General features: G+C 38.1%; 1 protein-coding gene across 1 annotated transcript; it reads right to left on the bottom strand.

Moving 5' to 3' along the window:
* Nucleotides 1–920: 920 nt before the first annotated feature.
* On the bottom strand, nucleotides 921–18,694 carry LOC123857965 (glycine N-phenylacetyltransferase-like). Its single transcript, XM_064576612.1, has 8 exons — nucleotides 18,626–18,694; nucleotides 11,710–11,760; nucleotides 10,128–10,217; nucleotides 7,472–7,579; nucleotides 4,007–4,133; nucleotides 3,051–3,155; nucleotides 1,850–1,904; nucleotides 921–1,323 (listed from the first exon to the last, which is right to left on the bottom strand). Exons 1-8 carry the CDS (start codon nucleotides 18,692–18,694, stop codon nucleotides 921–923), a joined length of 1,008 nt encoding a protein of 335 aa, XP_064432682.1.
* Between the last annotated feature and the right edge of the window lie 1,619 nt (nucleotides 18,695–20,313).

The following is a 20,313-nucleotide window of genomic DNA, read 5'->3' as shown; positions in this document are numbered from 1 at the left end:
GTTAAGTGCTTAGGACCTAATATATAGCATGGTGATTATTGTTGATAATTCTGTGTCACTAAAATTTGCTAAGAGATTAGATCTTTTAAAAAATTTTTTATTGTTATGTTAATCACTTATACATTACATCATTAGTTTTTGATGTAATGTTCCATGACTCATTGTTTGTGTATAGCACCCAGTGCTCCATGCAGAACGTGCCCTCTTTAATACCCATCACCAGGCTAACACATCCTCCCACTCCCCTCCCCTCTAGAACCCTCAGTTTGTTTTTTAGAGTCCATCATCGCTAAGAGATTAGATCTTAAGTGTTCTCTCTCACACACACAAAAGTAAGTATATGAAATAATGAAAGTATTAACTTGGTTGCGGGAGGCCTTTCACAATGTATATGTGTATATATGTATATATTACCACGTTTTGTACTTTAAATATATTACAATTTCATTTGTCGATTATACCTCAGTGAAGCTAGTTGAGGGGGAGGAGAGGGAGGGTAAAGAAAAGAGAGAGGATAATTACACCATACCCTTAAGATAATGCCACATCTTGGCAAAAGTGTCGGGATATGCTCATTAGCAATACTCCGCTTGTAAGATAGGAGTTCCAGGAGAAGCATTAGGGCAGAATGCAGCTGAATAGTGTCACTGAGATCCAGAAGTATAGGAAACTGAGCAAGACCAGGGTCCACTACAGGAAGGTCTGGCCATGCCAGGTCTGCTGGACCCAAAGGGAAGTCCGTGAGTGGTTTAAGAGCAGCAAGGACTGTGTGATTCTGTTGACCATTTGTACTGCTTCCCAGAGCCCAGACAACACGTACCACCTTACTGCTAATTACAATTTATTCTTTCTCTCTGCCCACCCATCCACTCTTCCTGCCACATCAGCCCACCCAACACTGCTTTGTGTTCAGGGCTGCTTCACAGGGGCACACAGTGCCACTGGTTCCAGTCACAGGGCAAGGTGATATGATTCAGACTGTGACTCATTTTCTGTATGATTTTGTTGGTTACAAATGTATGGTAATAGGTAGGGTAGTCAAGTTTGTCCAGAGCATGGATGTGAACATCCATGAGATAGGAGATGAGACCCTTGTTCCGGTACTCAGGCAGAGTACCCCCCATCCGTATCTCGTCTGTCTGGTCCATCAGGCTCCAAGACACAGGGGTCCCCTGGGGCCCCAGCAGGCAGAAGGTGGGGAAGTTCTGGATACAGCGCTCGATGAATCTCTGGCTCCTGTCATTGCCACCGAAATGCCAGAATTTATTCACCAAGGCAGCATGAGTAACATCCATGGAGGAGAGTTTAAACATCTCTTGGTTGCTGTTGAGAACAAGGGAAAAGAACACCCCGTAATATCACACATACTGCGGAGTATTATATTTGTTTTCCCCAAAACTGTCTTCAGACAATGCAAATTGGAGTACAGTAAAGGCATAGATTCTGTAGCCAGATTGCCTGAATTCATAATCTTTTTATAAAATGGAGGTATTAACACAGTTGTGATATTAGTAGCACCCCTGTTAAATAGTATAAGAGCTATCACGTGATAAGTACCTAGGACTTGTGCCACACGAAAAATAAGAATTACACAAAAATAAAGCATTATTTTTGTCAACATTGCTGTTACTCTCCACTTAAGATGGGAGAATTGATAACATTCCTGTTCTACACATAAGAATAGGTAAGCAGAAAATAAGTAAGTGCCTCAAAGCATATGCTAGCAAGCTATAAAGCCAGAACTTGGTATCTTGTAATCCTGGAATCTTTGGATTCTCCTTGGCCACTGTGGGAGAGCTGAAGTCCAGGGAGAGGCAGGGATGTGGAGTGCAGGCAGCCCCCACCTTACAGAACATTGAAGTCTGAAGGCTGCTGCAGAGGTGGAGAAGTGTTGGGGAGGTGACCTGGAAAGAGCCCGCAATGTGGAAGCAGGAAATGTAGACATGAGCCCCAGTTATGCCCTTAACCATCCACGTGACCCGAACAAACTGTTTCATCAACTGGACCTGTTTTCCATCAGGAAGATGGGGATAATGTCTCCTACCTTCTCTATCTCATGGGATGGATAAGACAATCAAATGAGATTATAGATTTGGATGTGTCTTTCAGATGTAAGGTGCAATACAGTGTGAATAAGGCTTTTCCAGGCATATTAACACACAAGAGGGCCATAGGATTGGACATCTCCAGATCAAATCCCTGTATCAGTTTTAATTCTATTCAGGCATAAGTGGAGGGAAATATATAATATGTTTAAATTCTTTTTATTGGAAAACTTTTGCTCTGAGAAGTAAATTCATTGCATATTTATGAGGCATCTACTTTGTTTTCTGTTCTGGCTACTGAAAACTTATTGGTGAACAATATAAGGAGTGTCCCCTGATCTTGTGGAGTTTGAATTGTTGCAAGGGAAGAATCAAACAACAAATGGGTCAATAAATACACAAAAAAGCTGATTTCAGATAGTGATAAGTGCACTGAGGAAAATAAAAATTGGGTTTTGTGATGAAGAATTATGGGAAGGGGTGGTTTTAGGTTGCTCTGAGGAGAACTCTCTAAGGAAATGATATTTGAGAGAATGAATGGCAAGAAAGAAGCAACTATGCAAAGATCAGAGGGAAGGACATTTTAGGGAAGAACAGATGCAATGATCCAAAGGTATGTGTGAGTGTATGAAATCAAGTCACAGAAAAAAGGCCAAAGCTGCTGGTAGGAGGAAGCAAGAGGGACAAGATGAAGTCCAAGAGATGGTGGATTGCAGGTCTCATAGGACCCTAAATGTCTGTAATGGGCATGTGAGCTGAAAAAAAAAAACCAAAACACTGATGACTTTTAAGTGGATGAATTGATATAATCCAAGTACAAAAGGATCATCCTGGAAATTGATTGTAGGGAGGCAAGAGTGAACATAAGGAAAGAAGTTGGGAGGCCACTTCCATACAGAAAGATGAGAGTAATGCAGAGCATCTTTTTTCAAACTCACATGACTTTGCGTCTGCCAGATTTAAGAGGTAAGTTCTTTGCCTCCAGCAAGGAAGGGAGCAGTTTACTTGCTGTCTCGGGCAACATATACATAATGCCTTGTTTTTGCTTGATGTTGACCAATTTAGCAGCTGCAAGATTTTGTATCACTTCGTTCAGGCTGGACTGCGAACCTAGACAGGGGTAAGGTAACGTGAGAAATAATTGCCCATGTAGATTCTACAGAAGCTTGCTGGTGGAAATATACAGAATTTAAAGTCAGGCAGTATTGCTTCTGGTGTTGCCTTTAACCATGTGACCATGCCCAAGTCACTCTCGTATGCAAGCAGATAATACTAGACATCCTGACTACATCACTGTGAAATCAGTGGAGAAATGGTATCTTAAAAATAGTAGCCAACCTTGAGTGTGCACATAATTCATGCCCACGTATTGGTCTAATACCACATTTAATTCTTCCATTGACCCTATGTTTTAGGTATTTTACTACCCTCATTTTTTTTTTACATATGAGGAAACTGAATAATAGATAAGTTACATCACTTGCTCAAATCACAAAGCAAGTAACAGGAAGAGCAAGGATGCCACCCTAGAGAATCTGACTCTGGAGGGCATGCTCACACCCATGGTTGTTCTTGTGACCTGGAGGTTCTCCCTGGCACAAGGAACTGTCATTCTTATTCTAGGAATGGAAGGCCAGAGGGGGAGCTCTGCTTGCACACCTAATCACACTAAGGGACCCTGAATATGTCTGCAAAATATATCATGAATCCTCAGCTAACAAGAAATTCCATTACTCACAGTTCCTTGTGTCAAGGCTATAGTTTGCAATGTTTGAATTCTATTCCACTGAAGAGGGGGTAGCAGCTGATGCAAAGAATGAACATCAAGCTGAGTGGGGTTTCGTAGAGCTTCCTACCCCTACAAAGGCTGTAGGGGAATGTTCTCAGGATGAAAAGTGACCCTGCAGTTGTAGCCATGAACAGTCACAGAAGCCAGCACACATCCCAGATCCCTTACTTACTTTGGATTTGCAAATGTTGTTTCCAGTTGATGATACCTGATGCACCAAGGAATTCTTGACAGTTTTGGGGGTTCTTAGAATAAACTTGGTAGGTGTTGGTGTAGTGATCAAAATCATCTGTCATTTCCTGTTTGGTTAGGTAATGTGGAATAAATAAAATTGAATATACCCAGTGATTAGAATACTTGGCCTTTGTATTTCATTATACTGTGCTATTTTATAAACTTATAAATATTGATATTTTTCTTGATGTATTCTCATTATTCCTGAATCATTTACATCATGAGAGCAAGTCAGGGATTTAATCAATTATTCAATTTATGGTTAAGAAAAACTTGCTAAACTAGGTATTTATATGTTGTGTTACAATTTCAAATCAACCAAATGTGCACTGGTTTAGAAAGCATTCTTTTATAATTCTGTAATCCTCAGGAGAAAGAAATTACTGTCAAAGGCAAGCTTCCATTGCAAGAGTAAATCTTATTCTATTTAAAAGAGTCTCAAAAAAAAAAAAAGAGTCTCAGAACATATGGATTATAAACATAACAATATTGAAATTGGCACAGGTAACCTTGTATTGGAATTTTCACTTTTATGTGATACAGCTACACAAAATAAAGACACATGATGTCCTTATTTTTTCTTTTAAATTGTTTATTTAAGTGCAATCAATATACAACATTATATTAGTTCCAGGTGTACAATACAATGACTCAACACTTCTATACATTACTCAGTGCTCATCATGATAAATGCACTCTTAATCCTCTTCACCTACTTCACCCATTCCCCCCACCCCCACCCCCCGCCTCTGGCAACCACCAGTTTTTTTTTCTGTATTTAAGAATCTATTTTTTGTCCCTTTTTTCTTTGTTTGTTCATTTGTTTTGTTTCTTAAATTCCACATATGAGTGAAATCATGTGGTATTTGTCTTTCTCTGACTGACTTATTTAACATTATACCCTCTAAGTCCATTCACATTGTTGTAAATGACAAGGTTTCATTCTTTCTTATGGCTGAGTAGTATTTCATTATATATATATGTATATATAATATATCCATACATATATAAAAAACACTTTTTCTTTATCCATTCATATATTGGTGGAGAATTGGATTACTTCAATATCTTGGTTATTGTAATAATCCTGCAATAAACATAGGGGCACATATATCTTTTCAAATTATTATTTTCACTTACTTTGGGTAAATACCCAATAGTAGAATTATTGGATCATATGGTAATTTAATTTTTAAGTTTTTGAGGAACCTCCTTATTGTTTCCGTAGAGACTGCACTAATATACATTCCCAACAGTGTACAAGGGTTCCTTTTGCTCCACAACCTCATCAACACTTACTTCTTGTGTTTTTCATTTGAGCCATTCTGATAGGTATAAAGTGATATCTAATTGTGGTTTTAATTTGCATTTCCCTGATGATTAGTGATATTGAGCATCTTTCATTGTGTCTGTTGGCCATCTGTATGTCTTCTTTGGATAAATGTCCGTTCAGGTCCTCTGCCTATTTTTTAATTGGGTTATTTGGTTTTTTGGTGTTGAGTTGTATAAGTTCTTCATATATTTTGGATATTAACCCCTTATTGGACACATGATGTCTTTAAAATGTAAACCACAGAAGACATGAACAGACACTTCTCAAAAGAAGACATACAAATGGCTAACAGACACATGAAAAAATGTTCATCATCATTAGCCATCAGGGAAATTCAAATCAAAACCACATTGAGATACCACCTTACACCAGTCAGAATGGCAAAAATTGACAAGGCAAGAAACAACAAATGTTGGAGAGGTTGTGGAGAAAGGGGAACCCTCTTACACTGTTGGTGGGAATGCAAGTTGGTACAGCCACTTTGGAAAACAGTGTGGAGGTTCCTCAAAAAATTAAAAATAGAGCTACCCTATGACCCAGAAATTGCACTCCTGGGTATTTTTACACCAAAGACACAGATGTAGTGAAAAGAAGGGCCACATGCACCCCAGTGTTCATAGCAGCAATGTCCACAATAGCCAAACTGTGGAAAGAGCTGAGATGACCTTCAACAGATGAATGGATAAAGAAGATGTGGTCCATATGTACAATGGAATATTACTCAGCCATCAGACAGGATGAATACCCAACTTTTACATCAACATGGATGGGACTGGAGGAGATTATGCTAAGTGAAATAAGTCAAGCAGAGAAAGTCAATTATCATATGGTTTCACTTATTTGTGGAACATAAGGAATAGCATGGAGGACATTAGGAGAAGGAAGGGAAAAATGAAGGGGGGGAATCAGAGGGGGAGATGAACCATAAGAGACTATGGGCTCTGAGAAACAAACTGAGGGTTTTAGAGGGGAGGAGGGTTGGGGGATGGGTTAGCCCAGTGATGGGTATTAAGGAGGGCACGTGCTGCATGGAGCACTGGGTGTTATATGAAAACAATGAATCGTGGATCACTACATCAAAAACTAATGATGTATGGTGACTAACATAATAAAATTAAATTAAATTAAAAAAATAAAGTGTAAACCAAAATGCACTATTATTTAAAAAAAATAATTTGCATTCCCCCAAAAATTGAAACACAAAATTTGTTCAAAAATATCTTCTCAAATTTAACAGATGAGAGTTGAGTTTATTTGAAGATGAAGGAAGGAGTCAGGAAACAACTACCCAACAAGGGTAGAATAGCTAGAAAGTGCTTCACAGAAATGCACTCATAGCTTCATCTTTTATATCAATAATTAATGTAAATGTCTTCATTTTTATAGTCTGTTTAGTTCAGTGTTTTTGAAAAGCACTATATATATTTAAATTTTATTTGAAAATTTTATATTAAAATGATATTATATGATTACATATTTTGCATGCATAAATTTTTACTTTATATTTTCCAATATGCTTATAACATATTTGTATTTGAAATGTATTAAATACTTAGTTTGAGTGATCTTTAAAAGTTGGCACTGAAAATATATTCCTAAATAAAGGCATTGCAATTTGTTCTTTATATTTTCTTAACATTCTTCATATTTATCTCTACATATTTTTAGGTGTTATTTTTTCTGTTTAGAATGCAGCTTCTATTCTTGTTAGCCTGCCAAAAACCTATTTATCTTCAAAATCCAGTCTTGGGGAAATGTCTACCTGGAAGGCCCTCTGATCCTTTACTTGCATACCCTGACATCTGTGGTTTTAATCATCTCTTGGACAGTACTGCTTGTATCTTGTATGTTGTATGTTCTTATATGTTTTTGTACATTTTCACTCCATGTTGTAATTTATTCACTTATCTGTCTTTTCCTCCAGGCTGTGAGCTTCTTGAGGACAAGGACTTGCTTACCATCACACAATTCATTTCTATATCACCTAGGTCTACCACATTGCCAGGTGCTTGGTAGGCACATAGCAAATAAGAAAACAAAAATGTACTCATTCCACATCTGGCACCTTACCTCCTCCTGAGGGCAGATAACCACTGTTGTAAAATCAGGCCACTTGTCCACCAGGGCCTTCAGCTTGAATGGGTCTCCCTGGTTCATGTGGAAGACAGTCCCATAAACCTGTGCCATCCCAAGAAAATCGGGGGGTCAGCTTATTGGGAAAGGATGGTACAGTGCCTTGTTTGATCAGGGCAAGGATTATTTCTATGAAATCAAGGTGATAATTGATAGGGCATGTGGTTTAAATCACCTTCAGATTCCACTTTATTACTCCAAATAGAAAGAGGTTTGGGGGTCAAACCATGAGAACAGTATATGAATACAGTTAAACATTCAGATAAATAAATTAATTAAAAATCATCCACTATCACATTGTAGAACTTAGTGTTGTATCTTTCCATTTTATTTCATTTATTGACAAATACACATACAATTTTTAAGCAGTGAAATTAACTAATATATATTAGTTTAACACGTGTTCCCCCCCACACACACACACTATACTATGGGCATATTTCCGTGTCAAAAAACACAAATTTATATAATCATTTTTAAAGACTGCATAATATCCATCATATGAAAGAACTCCAGTTCAGTTTTTTTCTGCACCTATTAAGAGAAGATCATCTGGCTTTTTTTCTTTAATCTATTGATACAATGATATACACTGATTGATCTTTGATTGTTGAACCTGCCTTGCAGTCTCATGATAAATTCCCCTTGGTTATAATGTATTATCCTTTTGATATATTGATGGATTTGACTTGATAGTATTTTGCTGAGGATTTTTTGCATCTATGTTCATGAGGAATATTGTTCTCTAGTTCTCTCTCTTTTTCTTTAATAAAATCTACCTCTGGTTTTGATATTAGGGTAATTCTCAACTCATAAAATGAGTTGGGAAGTGTTTCCTCCTCTGATCTTTTCTGCAAGAGTATGCATAGAATTGATATTATTTCTTCCTTCCATGTGTGGTAGAAATTGCCATGAAAGCCATCTAAGCAATGGTATTTTCTTTGTTGGAAAGTTTTAAATTATGAAATCAATCTCTGCAGTAGATACAGGATGATAAAGGTTATATTTTTCTTCTTCAGTGACTGTTGGTAATTTTTACTTTCCACAGAACATAAATTGTGAAATCTATGGGCACAGTGTTGATAATGATATGTCTTTATTATCCTTATATTGTTTATGGGGTTGGTATTAATATCCCCTATTTCATTCCTGATTTGATTTGTGTCTTCCCTATGCATCTCGGAGTCAGAAGTTTATCAATATTATTGATCTTTTCAATGAGCCAGATTTGATTCATTTTCTTGATTGGTTTTCTCCTCTCAAATTCATTGGTTTCTGCTCTTATCTTTTATAATTTCCTTAATTCTGTTTGCTTTGGAGTTAATTTATTCTTTTTCTGGTTTTTCAGGTGGAGACTTAAAACACTGATTTGAGACCATTATTTTTTTCAGGAAAGCACTTAATGCTATATATTTCCCACTTATCACTGCTTTAGCTGCATCCCAAAACTTTTGATATGTTGTGCTTTCATCTTTATTCAACTCAGATATTTTCTAATTTTCCTTATGACTTTGAAGTATGGTTTATTTAGAAATGTGTTGTATATTTCTAAAATTTGAGTGTTTTTCTAGATACCTGCCAGTGTTTTTTAAAGTTTAATATCGTATTACTGAAGGACATACTTGTTATGATTTCAGTTCTTTAAAAAGTCTTGAAAATGTGATCTATCTTTGTATACATTCCATGTGCACTTGGAAAGAATGTGTATTCTGCTATTGTTGAGGGATGTATTCTGTAAATGTCAATTAAGTTGGTTCATAGTATTTTTCAGGTCTTCTATATAGGTTATAAGTTTTCTGCCTATTCTATAAATTACTTAGGAGTGTTAAAATCTTCAATCACACATATGGGTTTATCTATTTGTTCTTTCAGTTCTATTGGTTTTTGTCCGATGTCCTTTGAACCTCTGTTGTTACATGTATACATTTCAGCATTTTTGATGTCTTCATCATGAATTTATACCTTTATTAAAATGGAGTGGCACTCTTTATCCCTGTAATATTCTAGTCCCTTTGCAATATATATTATTGCCCCCCCAATAAAACCCCACCTCTTTATATACAAGATCATTGATCCATTTCTAAAATAAAATTTCTATCTCGTCCCATATTAAACATAAGCTTTTGGAGTTTGACAAAATAGAAATTGGCCTATCATTAATTTCAAAGAATTATAATGGTTAACTTTTGTCAGGCACTCGATTGTTTAGAAAGAATAAGTTAAACATTAATGTGTTATTTCAGTCAACTGTGAAATTCTGGGAAGTCTTCCAGTGTTACATAATACAATTCTTGGAATGGCACAAAGATGTTTTTGGATCATCACACAGCAAAGATCACAGTGGATTTAAATCATATGAGTGCCACTCGCTAGTGGTGTGATCTTGGTCAAGTCTTAAAACTGAGCTTGCATTTCCTCTTTGGTTATATAGATATAACAGACTTGCCTTCCAGTGAGGTGATGTAAGCTAAATGAGATGTAAGACGAGTGAGTGCCTGGCACAGAGTAGGTGCTCAGAGAATGCTTGTTTTCCTTCCTACTTCTTTCATAGGCAGTTGCTAGTCCTTTTTCCCCCCTAAGAATGTTCTGTCACCTTTAAGGACTCTGGGAGGCTCTTCCTCAAGGATTTCTCTAGCATCTGCAGCACTTGTGGGCCTTGTAAGTGGAACATCTTGGCCTTAACCTAAAGAGAAGATCAAGAAATATTAAGGAATGTGAAGCAATGGAAAACATACAAAGACACAAAACAGATACAACAGGCAGTTCTAACTAATGGTCAGACCTTTATTATTGTTGTTTTATTGGTGCCCTATTCACTGAACTCCTCACTAGCTCCTGGGAAGAATAAGACTGGCAGAAATCACAGGTGCATCTTTCTAAAACTACTTTTTAATATTTTCTAAACTTTTAAAAATCTTTATGAAATTTTTATTTTAATTTTTATATCACCCAGCATACCAATAATTAAGGATGCACTAAGATGACCATATATACTATCTAAATATGCATGAACATCTTTGAGATTAAGTTCACATCCATGACAAGCCTGAGTCTGCCATTTAGAAGCTATGTGATGTTGGGCAAATTACTTAACTCCTCTGTGCCTTGGTTTCATTTATAAAATGGCAATGACTATAGTGCCTGTCTCATAAAGTAGTTGTGCCAGTTAAATAAATCAATACATGTGAGGTGCTTTGACCAGTGCATTTGAGCAAACACTTTTATTCCTCTTGAGTAAATATGTAGAAGTGCATTTACATGGTCATATAGTAAGCATATGTTTAACTTTATAAAAAACTGCCAGACTGCTTTTCCAAAGTGGCTGAACTATTTTATATTCCCTTAGCAGTGTTTGAGTTCCATTTGCTTCTCATTCTCTCCAGCACTTCTCCAGATGACTTTCTTATGTAGCCATTTTCAGGAATCATTGCTATAATAGGTAACAGATAAATCTGCAACAATACCCTTCAGGGGTCAGAGAGAGGAAGATAACTAGGCTCACCTCATCCCACAAACACAACTATGTAAATATCAAATCATCCTAAATACCCCAGAAATCGACCTGAAGACTGGCAGAACAAACTCCACAACTAGAGAGAGAAAAGGCCACACCAAGGAAGGTAGAAGTGTGGAGATGGGGTTTGGGGGAGAAATGGATCAAGGGTGCTGTATAAGGGAGGTAGGTATGGTCTCAGAGAAAGGTGAGAGAGAGAGAGAGGAACACATGGGTATGTACAAGGAGAATGTCCAAAGCTATTGGCTTGAAAAATGAGAGGAGCTAATTTTTGTGAGCTCTTGCAACCAGCAGGGCTTAAAGCCTAGAGTTTTAAAGATCAGCAGGCTCAGCTGGCACCATTTACCTCCCCCATGCTCAGCACAAACACAAAAACAACTGCGGGAAGCAACTCAGCACAGACACTGGCTGCATGCTTACACCAAGGCCCACCCCCCTGCACTCTGGCAGGACTGCCCTTCTCAGTCAAATTTGCCTTGGTCCCAACATGACAGTCCCGTCCTCCAGAAGGCCAGCACAAACCCCTGCCCACACTACATCTCCTGACCAGAGAGTTCTGCAGGGTCTCAGTTCTGGAGTAGGTGTCAGGTCTCATTTCACAAGCAGACCAGAGCACACCTATTTAAAACTCACCACATTCAGGCTGGGGACCAAACAATACCCACTGCATGCAAGGACTCTCTGCAGATGACTGGCCTGAAGCATAGAGCAGCTAAAACAACAGCAGAACACATGCAGCACACTAGAAGTCAACCACAAGAAAAAAAGACCACAAATACATGGAGGCTAAACAACATGCTACTAAACAATGAATGGATCAACCAGGAAATCAAATAAGAAATTTTAAAAATACATGGAAAAAATATAAATGAAAATACAGTAGTCCAGGAGAAGAGGCAAGATGGTGGAGGAGTAGAGGACCCTGTTTCAACCAGTCCCCTGAATTTAGCTGGATGTCTACCAAACCATTCTGAACACCCATGAAATCAGCCTGAGATGTAAGAATATATACTTGGATCTTTGCAAGCAGAAAGGCCTCCCTGGTGGAGAGGTATGAAGGGTGGAGTGTGAATCTGTGGGCAGATATCAGAAGATAAACAGAAGGGGAGGAAGCTTCCATAAGCTGATGCATGGAAAGTGATATAACACTGGAGCGCAAAAGCATACCACATTGGGGACCAGGCACAAACTTGCAGAGCGGTAACGGCTGGGAAGGGCTGTACAGCAGCCCCCAGACAGGATCCAGGAGTTGCGGGTGCATCCACGCAAACCAGGGGCAGCTCATGGTTTTAGAAGCACAAAGGGCAGAGACATGCCCTGGCCCTGGGATCGACCTCTGGGAGAGTTGCTGTGGGCGCACACCATCCCGGGAGGCTGTGGTTTTTAGCAGGGCAGACAGAAACGGAGACTGTGTGTCTTGGAGGGCTCAGTGAAGAGCAGACTACGATTTCTCTGCCCTGGGACAGAGGTTTGGGTGCGGCCATTTTTGCTCTGACTCTCAGCCGCCAGAGAACAAAAGCTCAAAAAATCAGTTTTCACTGAGCCCATCCCCCCCAACAGGGGGCAGGGCAACTCTGCCCAAACAGAGTTGCCTGAGTAACAGTGCAGCAGGCCCCTCCCCCAGAACGCAGGCTGGAGGAACAAGAGGATGACAACCCTAAGGTCCCTATAAAACGGGTGCATCTTGCTTGGGTTGTGGTTAATACTTTGGACTCTGTACATTCCCTCAACCACCTTTCAACAGAATGACTAAGAGGAGGAACCCCCAACAAAGAAAAGAACCAGAGACTATGGCCTCTGCCACAGACCTAATGGCTATGGATATAAGCAAGATGTCAGAGATAGACTTCAGAGTAGCAATTATGAAGTCGATATCTAGGTTTGAGAAAAATATTAGCAACAATATAGAATCTCTAAGGGCAGAAATGATATCTAATCAGGACAAACTTAAAAATGCTATGAATTAAATGCAATCCAAACTGGATACCCTGACAGCCAGGGTAAATGAGGCAGAAGAACAAATTAGTGAGCTAGAAGATAAGATGATAGAAAGGAAGGAAGCCGAGGAGGCCTGGGATAAACAGCTAGAAACCCATGAGAACAGACTTAGATCAGTGATGCCATGAAACGTTCCAATGTCAGAATTATTGGGATCCCTGAGGGGGTGGAGAGACATAGAGGAAGAGAAGGTATATTTGAGCAAATCATAGCTGAGAACTTCCCTAATCTGGGGAATGAAACAAGCATTCATGTCCAAGAGGCAGAGAGGATCCCTCCCAAGATCAATAAGAACGGACCATCACCCTGGCATATAATAGTAAAACTTGCTAATCTAAGAACCAAGGAAGCTATCTTGAGAGCAGCTAGGGGGAAGAGATCTCTTACGTATGGAGGGAGGAACATCAGAATAACATCAGACCTGTCCACAGAGATCTGGCAAGCCAGAAAGGGCTGGCAAGACATATTCAGGTACTAAATGAGAAGAACATGCAGCCAAGGATACTTTATCCAGCAAGGCTGTTGTTCAGAATGGATAGAGAGACAAAGAACTTCCTGGACTGGCAGAAACTGAAAGAATATGTGACCACCAAGCCGGCCCTGCAAGAAATATTAAAGGGGATTCTATAAAAGAAGAAAGACCCCAAGAGTAATATAGACCAGAAATTTACAGAGACAATCCATAGAAACAGGGACTTCACAGGCAATATGGTGGCACTAAAATCATATCTTTCAATAGTCACTCTCAATGTGAATGGCCAAAATGCTCCCATGAAACAGCACGGGGTTGCAGATTGGATAAAAAGACATGACCCATCCATATGCTGTCTACAAGAGACTCATTTTGAACCTAAAGATACCTCCAGATTGAAAGTGAGGGGATAGAGAACCATTTATCATGCCAACGGACTTCAAAAGAAAGCTGGGGTAGCAATTCTCATCAGATAAATTAGATTTTAAGCTAAAGACTGTAGTAAGAGATGTAGAGGGACACTATATCATACTTAAAGGGTCTATCCAACATGAAGATCTAACAATTGTAAATATCTATGCCCCCAACATGGGAGCAGCCATCTACATAAGCCAACTGTTAACCAAAATAAAGAATCATATTGATAATAATACTTTAATAGTAGGAGACCTCAACACTCCACTCTCAGCAATGGACAGATCATCTAAGCAGAAGATCAACAAAGAAACAAGAGCTTTGTATGACATATTGGACCAGATGGACTTCATAGATATATACAGAACATTCCACCCTAAAACAATGGAATACTCATTTTTCTTGAATGCACATGGAACTTTCTCCAGAATAGACCACATACTGGTTCACAAATCAGGTCTCAACCAATACCAAAAGATTGAGAGTATTCCCTGCATATTTTCAGGCCACAATGCTTTGAAACTGGAACTCAATCACAAGAAAAGATTTGGAAGAAATTCAAACACTTGGAAGTTAAAGAGCATCCTGCTCAAGAATGTTTGTGTCAACCAGGAAATTAAAGAAGAACTTAAACAAGTCATGGAAACCAAAGAGAATGAAAACACATTGGTCCAAAACCTATGGGATACCGCAAAGATGGTCCTAAGAAGGAAATACAAGCCTCACTCAAAAAAGTAGAAAAATCCTGAATGCACAAGCTAAACTTACACCTAAAAGAGTTGGAGAAAGAACAGCAAATAAAACTTAAACCAAGCAGGAGAAGAGAAATACTAATGATTAGAGCAGAAAGCAATGAAATAGAAATCAGAAAAACAGTAGAACAGATCAATGAAACTAGAAGCTAGTTCTTTGAAACAATAAGATCGATAAACCTCTGGCCAGCCTTATCCAAAAGAAAAGGTAAAGGACCCAAATTAATAAAATCATGAATAAAAGGGGAGAGATCACAACTAACACCAAGGAAATAGAAACAATTATTAGAAATTACTATCAGCAATATATGCCTGGAACAAATTAAGCAGCCTGGAAGAAATGGATGCCTTCCTGGAAACTTATAAACTACCAAGACTAAAACAGGAAGGAATAGACAATCTGAATAGACCAATAACCAGTAACAAAATTGAAGCAGTAATCAAAAACCGCCCAAAAAACAAGAGTCCAGACCAGATGGCTTCCCAGGGGAATTCTCTCAAACATTTTAAGAAGAAATAATACCTAGTCTTCTGAAGCTGTTTCAAAAAATAGAAACAGAAGGGAAACTTCCAAACTCTTTCTATGAGGCCAGCATTACCCTGATCCCAAAACCAGGCAAAGACCCCATCAAAAAGGAGAATTATAGACCAATATCCCTGATGAACATGGATGCCAAAATACTCAACAAGATCCTAGACAGTAGGATCCAACAGTACATTAAAAGGATTATCCCTCAAGACCAGGTGGGATTTATTCCTGGGATGCAAGGGTGGTTCAACATTCACAAATCAATCAACGTGATAGAGCACATTAATAAATGAAAAGACAAGAACCATATGGTCTTCTCAATTGATGCAGAAAAAGCATTTGACAAAATACAGCATCCTTTCCTGATTAAAACTCTTCAGGGTGTAGAGATAGAGGGTGCATTCCTCAATTTCATAAAAACCATCTACGAAAAGCCCACAGCAAATATCATTCTTAATGGGGAAAAGCTGAGAGCTTTTCCCTTAAGATCAGAAACATGACAGGGATGCCCACTCTTGCCACTATTGTTCAACATAGTATTAGAAGTCCTAGCATCAGCAATCAGACAACAAAAAGAAATAAAAGACATTCAGATTGACAAAGAAGTCAAACTCTCTCTCTTTGCAGATGACATGATACTTTATGTGGAGAACCCAAAAGACTCCACCCCCAAATTACTAGAACTCATCCAGCAATTCACTAATGTGGCAGGATACAAATCAATGCACAGAAATCAGTTGCTTTTCTATACACTAACATTATACCTGTAGAAAGAGAAATTAGGGAATCGATTCCATTTACAATAGCCCAAAAACCATAAGATACTTAAGAATAAACCTAATCAAAGAGGTAAAGGATCTATACTCTAGAAACTACAGAACACTTATGAAGGAAATTGAAGAGGACACAAAAAGATGGAAAAACATTCCATGCTCGGGGATCGGAAAAATAAACATTGTTAAAATGTCTATGCTTCCCAGAACAATCTACACTTTCCTTGCCATCCCTGTTAAAATACCATTGGCATTTTTCAAAGAGCTGGAACAAACAATCCTAAAATTTGTATGGAACCAGAAAAGATCCCAAATTGCCAAAGGAATGTTGAAAAAGAAAAACAAAGCTGGGGACATCACATTGCCTGACTTCATGCTATATTACAAAGCTGTGATTACCAAGACAGGATGGTATTCGCACAAAAACAGACACATAGATCAGTGGTACAGAATAGAGTCTCCAGAAATGGACCTTCAACTCTATGGTCAACTAATCTTCCACAAATCAGGAAAGAATATCCAATAGAAAAAAGACAATCTCTTCAATAAATGGTGCTGGGAAAATTGGACAGCTATATACAGAAGAATGAAACTGGACCATTCTCTTACACCCTACACAAAGATATAAATCCATCAAAATGGATGAAAGACCTCAGTGTGAGACAGGAATCTATCAAAATCCTAGAGGAGAACATAGGCAGTAACCTCTTTGACATCAGCCACAGCAACTTCTTTCATGATAAGTCTCCAAAGGCAAGGGAAACAAAAGCAAAAATGAACTTTTGGGACTTCATCAAGATAAAAAGCTCCTGCACAGCAAAGGAAACAGTCAACAAAACAAAGAGACAACCCACGGAATTGGAGAAGATATTTGCAAATAACATTACAGATAAAGGGCTGGTATCCAAAATCTATAAAGTACTTCTCAAACTCAACATCTGAAACACAAATAATCCAGTTAAAAATGGGCAGAAGACATGAACAGACACTTCTCCAAAAAAGACATACAAATGGCTAACAGACACATGAAAAAATGTTCATCATCATTAGCCATCAGGGAAATTCAAATCAAAACCACATTGAGATACCTTCTTACACCAGTGAGAATGGCAAAAGTTGACAAGACAAGAAACAACAAATGTTGGAGAGGTTGTGGAGAAAGGGGAACCCTCCTACACTGTTGGTGGGAATGCAAGTTGGTACAGCCACTTTGGAAAACAGTGTGGAGGTTCCTCAAAAAATTAAAAATAGAGCTACCCTACAACCCAGCAATTGCACTCCTGGGCATTTACCCCAAAGATATAGATGTCGTGAAAAGAAGGGGCACCTGCACCCCAATGTTCATAGCAGCAATGTCCACAATAGCCAAACTGTGGAAGGAGCCAAGATGCCCTTCAACAGACAAATGGCTAAAGAAGATGTGGTTCATATATACAATGAAATATTACTTAGCCATCAGAAAGGATGACTACACACCATTTGCATCGACATGGATGGAACTCGAGGAGATTATGCTAAGTGAAATAAGTCATGCAGAGAAAGAGAAGTATCATATGGTTTCACTCATAATTGGAACATAAGGAATAGCATGGAGGACATTAGGGGAAGGAAGGGAAAACTGAAGGGGAGGAAATCAGAGGGAGAGATGAACCATGAGAGATTATGGACCCTGGGAAACAATCTGAGGGTTTCAAATGGGGGGGAGTGGTCCGGGGGATGGGGTAGCTGGGTGATGGGTATTAAGAAGGGCATGTGTTGTAATGAGCTCTGGGTTTTATACGGAACTAATGAAGCATTGAACACTACATCAAAAACTAATGATGTACTGTATGGTGACTAACATAACATAATAAAAAATAGCCTAGAGATAAGGAAAATAAATTATTTATTTTAGTAAAAAAAAAAAAAGTAGTCCAAAACCTTTGGGATGTAGCAAAACAATCCTAAGAGGGAAGAATATAGCAATACAGGCCTATCTCAAAAGCAAGAAAAATCTCAAATAAACAACCTAACTTTACATCTAAGGAGCTAGAAAAAGAATAGCAAAGCCTAAAGCCAGCAGAAGGAAGGAAATAATAAAAACTAGGGCAGAAATAAATGATATAAAAACTAAAAAAACAGTAGAACAGATCACTGAAGCCAGGAGCTGGTTCTTTGAAAAAATTTATAATTTCCTTCATACATTAAACTATTAATAAGCATAAAAAAGAAAAAATTAATAAAATTGATAAACCCCTTGCCAGACTTGTCAAAAAGAAAAGAGAAATGACCCAAATAAATAATATCATAAATGAGAGAGGAGGGATAACAACCAACACCACCGAAATACCAACAATTGTAAGAGAATCTTATGAAAAACTATATGCTAATAAATCGGACAACCTAGAAGAAATGGATAAATTCCTACAAACATATAAACTACCAAATTTGAAACAGGAAGAAATAGAAAACCTGAGCAGACCCATAAGCAGCAAAGAAATTGAATCAGTAATAAACTCCCAGCAAACAAAAGTCCAGAATCCAATGGCTTCACAGGTGAATTCTACCAAATATTTAAAGAGTTGATACTTATTCTTCTCAAACTATTCCAAAAAATAGAAAAGAAAACTTCCAAGTTCATTCTATGAGGCCAGCATTACCCTGATACCAAATCCAGATAAAGATGACAATAAGTAAGAGATCTCCAGGCCAATATACCTGATGAACATGGATGCAAAAATTCTCAATAAAATACTAGCAAACTGAATCCAACGACATTTAAAAAATCATTCACCACAATCGAGTGGAATTTATTCCTGGGATGCAAGAATGGTTTAAACAAATCAATCAGTGTGATACACCACATTAATAAAAGAAAGGATAAGAACTGTATGGTCCAATAGGTGCAGAAAAAGCATTTGACAAAGTACAACATCCATTCATGATTTTAAAAAAACCCCACAAGAAAGTAGGGTTAGAGGAAACATATCTCAACATAGTAAAGGCCATATATGGAAAACTCACAGCTAATATCATCCTCAGTGGTGAAAAACTGAGAGCTTTTCCTCTATGGTCAGGAACAAGACAGGGATGTCCACTCTCACCACTGTTATTTAACATATTACTGGATGTCCTAGCCACAGCAATCAGACAACAAAAAGAAATTAAGGCATCCAAATCATCAAGGAAAAATTAAAACTCACTCTTTGCAGATGACATGTTACTATATATAGAAAACCCAAAAGACCACCGAAAACCTTCTAGAACTGATACATGAATTCAGGAAAGTCACAGGATACAAAATCAATGTATAGAAATCTGTTGCATTTCTACACACCAATAATAAAGCAATAGGAAGAGAAATTAAGGAATCCATCTCACTTACAATTGCACCAAAAACAGTAAGATACCTAGGAATAAGCCTAGCCAAAGAGGTGAAAGACCTGTACTCTGAAAATTATAAAATGCTGATGAAAGAAATTGAATGGCACCTGGGTGGCTCAGTCGGTTAAGCGTCTGCCTTTGACTCAGGTCATGATCCCCAGGGTCCTGGAATCCAGCCCCACATCGGGTTCCCTGCTCAGCGTAGAGTCTGCTCCCCACTCTCCCCCTGCCCCTCCCCCCCACTTGTGCTCTCTCTCTCTCAAATAAATAAATAAAATCTTAAAAAAAAAAAAGAAATTGAAGGGGACACAAAAAAATGGAAAAATATTCCTTGCTCATGGATTGGAAGAAGAAATATTGTTAAAATGTTTATACTACCCTAGGTAATCTATACATTTAATGCAATCCCTATCAAAATACCAACAACATTTTTCACAGAGCTAGAATAAACAATTCTAAAATTTGTATGGAACCACAAAAGACCTAGCCAAAGCAACCTTGAAAAAAAAAAGCAAAGTGAGAGGCATCACAATCTCTACTTCAAGTTATGTCACAAAGCTGTAGTGATGAAGACAGTATGGTACTGGCACAAAAGTAGACACACAGATCAATAGAAGACAATAGAAAACCAAGAAATGAACCCACAACTATATGGTCAATTAATCTTTACCAAAACAGGACAGAATATCCAGTGGGGAAAAGACAGTCTCTTCAACAAACAGTGTTGGGAAAACTGGACAGCAACATGCAAAATAATGAAACTGGATCACTTTCTTACATCATACACAAAGATAAATTCAAAGTGGATTAAATACCTAAATGTGAGACTTGAAACCAGAAAAATCCTAGAAGAGAAGACAGGCAGTAGCTTGACATCGGCCATAGCAACTTCTTTCTAGATATGTCCCCAGAGGCAAGAGAAACAAAAGCAAAAATGAACTATTCGGACTTCATAAAAATAAAA

This window comes from Mirounga angustirostris, unplaced genomic scaffold (genome assembly GCF_029215605.1).
Source record: "Mirounga angustirostris isolate CCGP_5_RB_7025 unplaced genomic scaffold, mMirAng1.0.hap1 SCAF_13, whole genome shotgun sequence".
Lineage (NCBI taxonomy): Eukaryota > Metazoa > Chordata > Mammalia > Carnivora > Phocidae > Mirounga > Mirounga angustirostris.
Note: the sequence above shows the minus strand (reverse complement) of the source record. Positions and strands in the feature narration are given on the sequence as shown.

What these genes read in the sequence shown, in the direction of transcription:
- LOC123857965 (XM_064576612.1), bottom strand. Translation starts at nt 18,694, where the DNA reads ATGTTCATCAGGTATATTGGCCTGGAGATCTCTTACTTATTGTCATCT. An exon ending in TATCTGGATTTGGTATCAGG is followed by an intron (nt 11,761 to 18,625) that starts GTAATGCTGGCC and finishes CTGTTGTTTTAG; the next exon opens with CTGCTCTATGCTTCAGGCCA. An exon ending in AGAGTCCTTGCATGCAGTGG is followed by an intron (nt 10,218 to 11,709) that starts GTATTGTTTGGT and finishes TCTTCTCTTTAG; the next exon opens with GTTAAGGCCAAGATGTTCCA.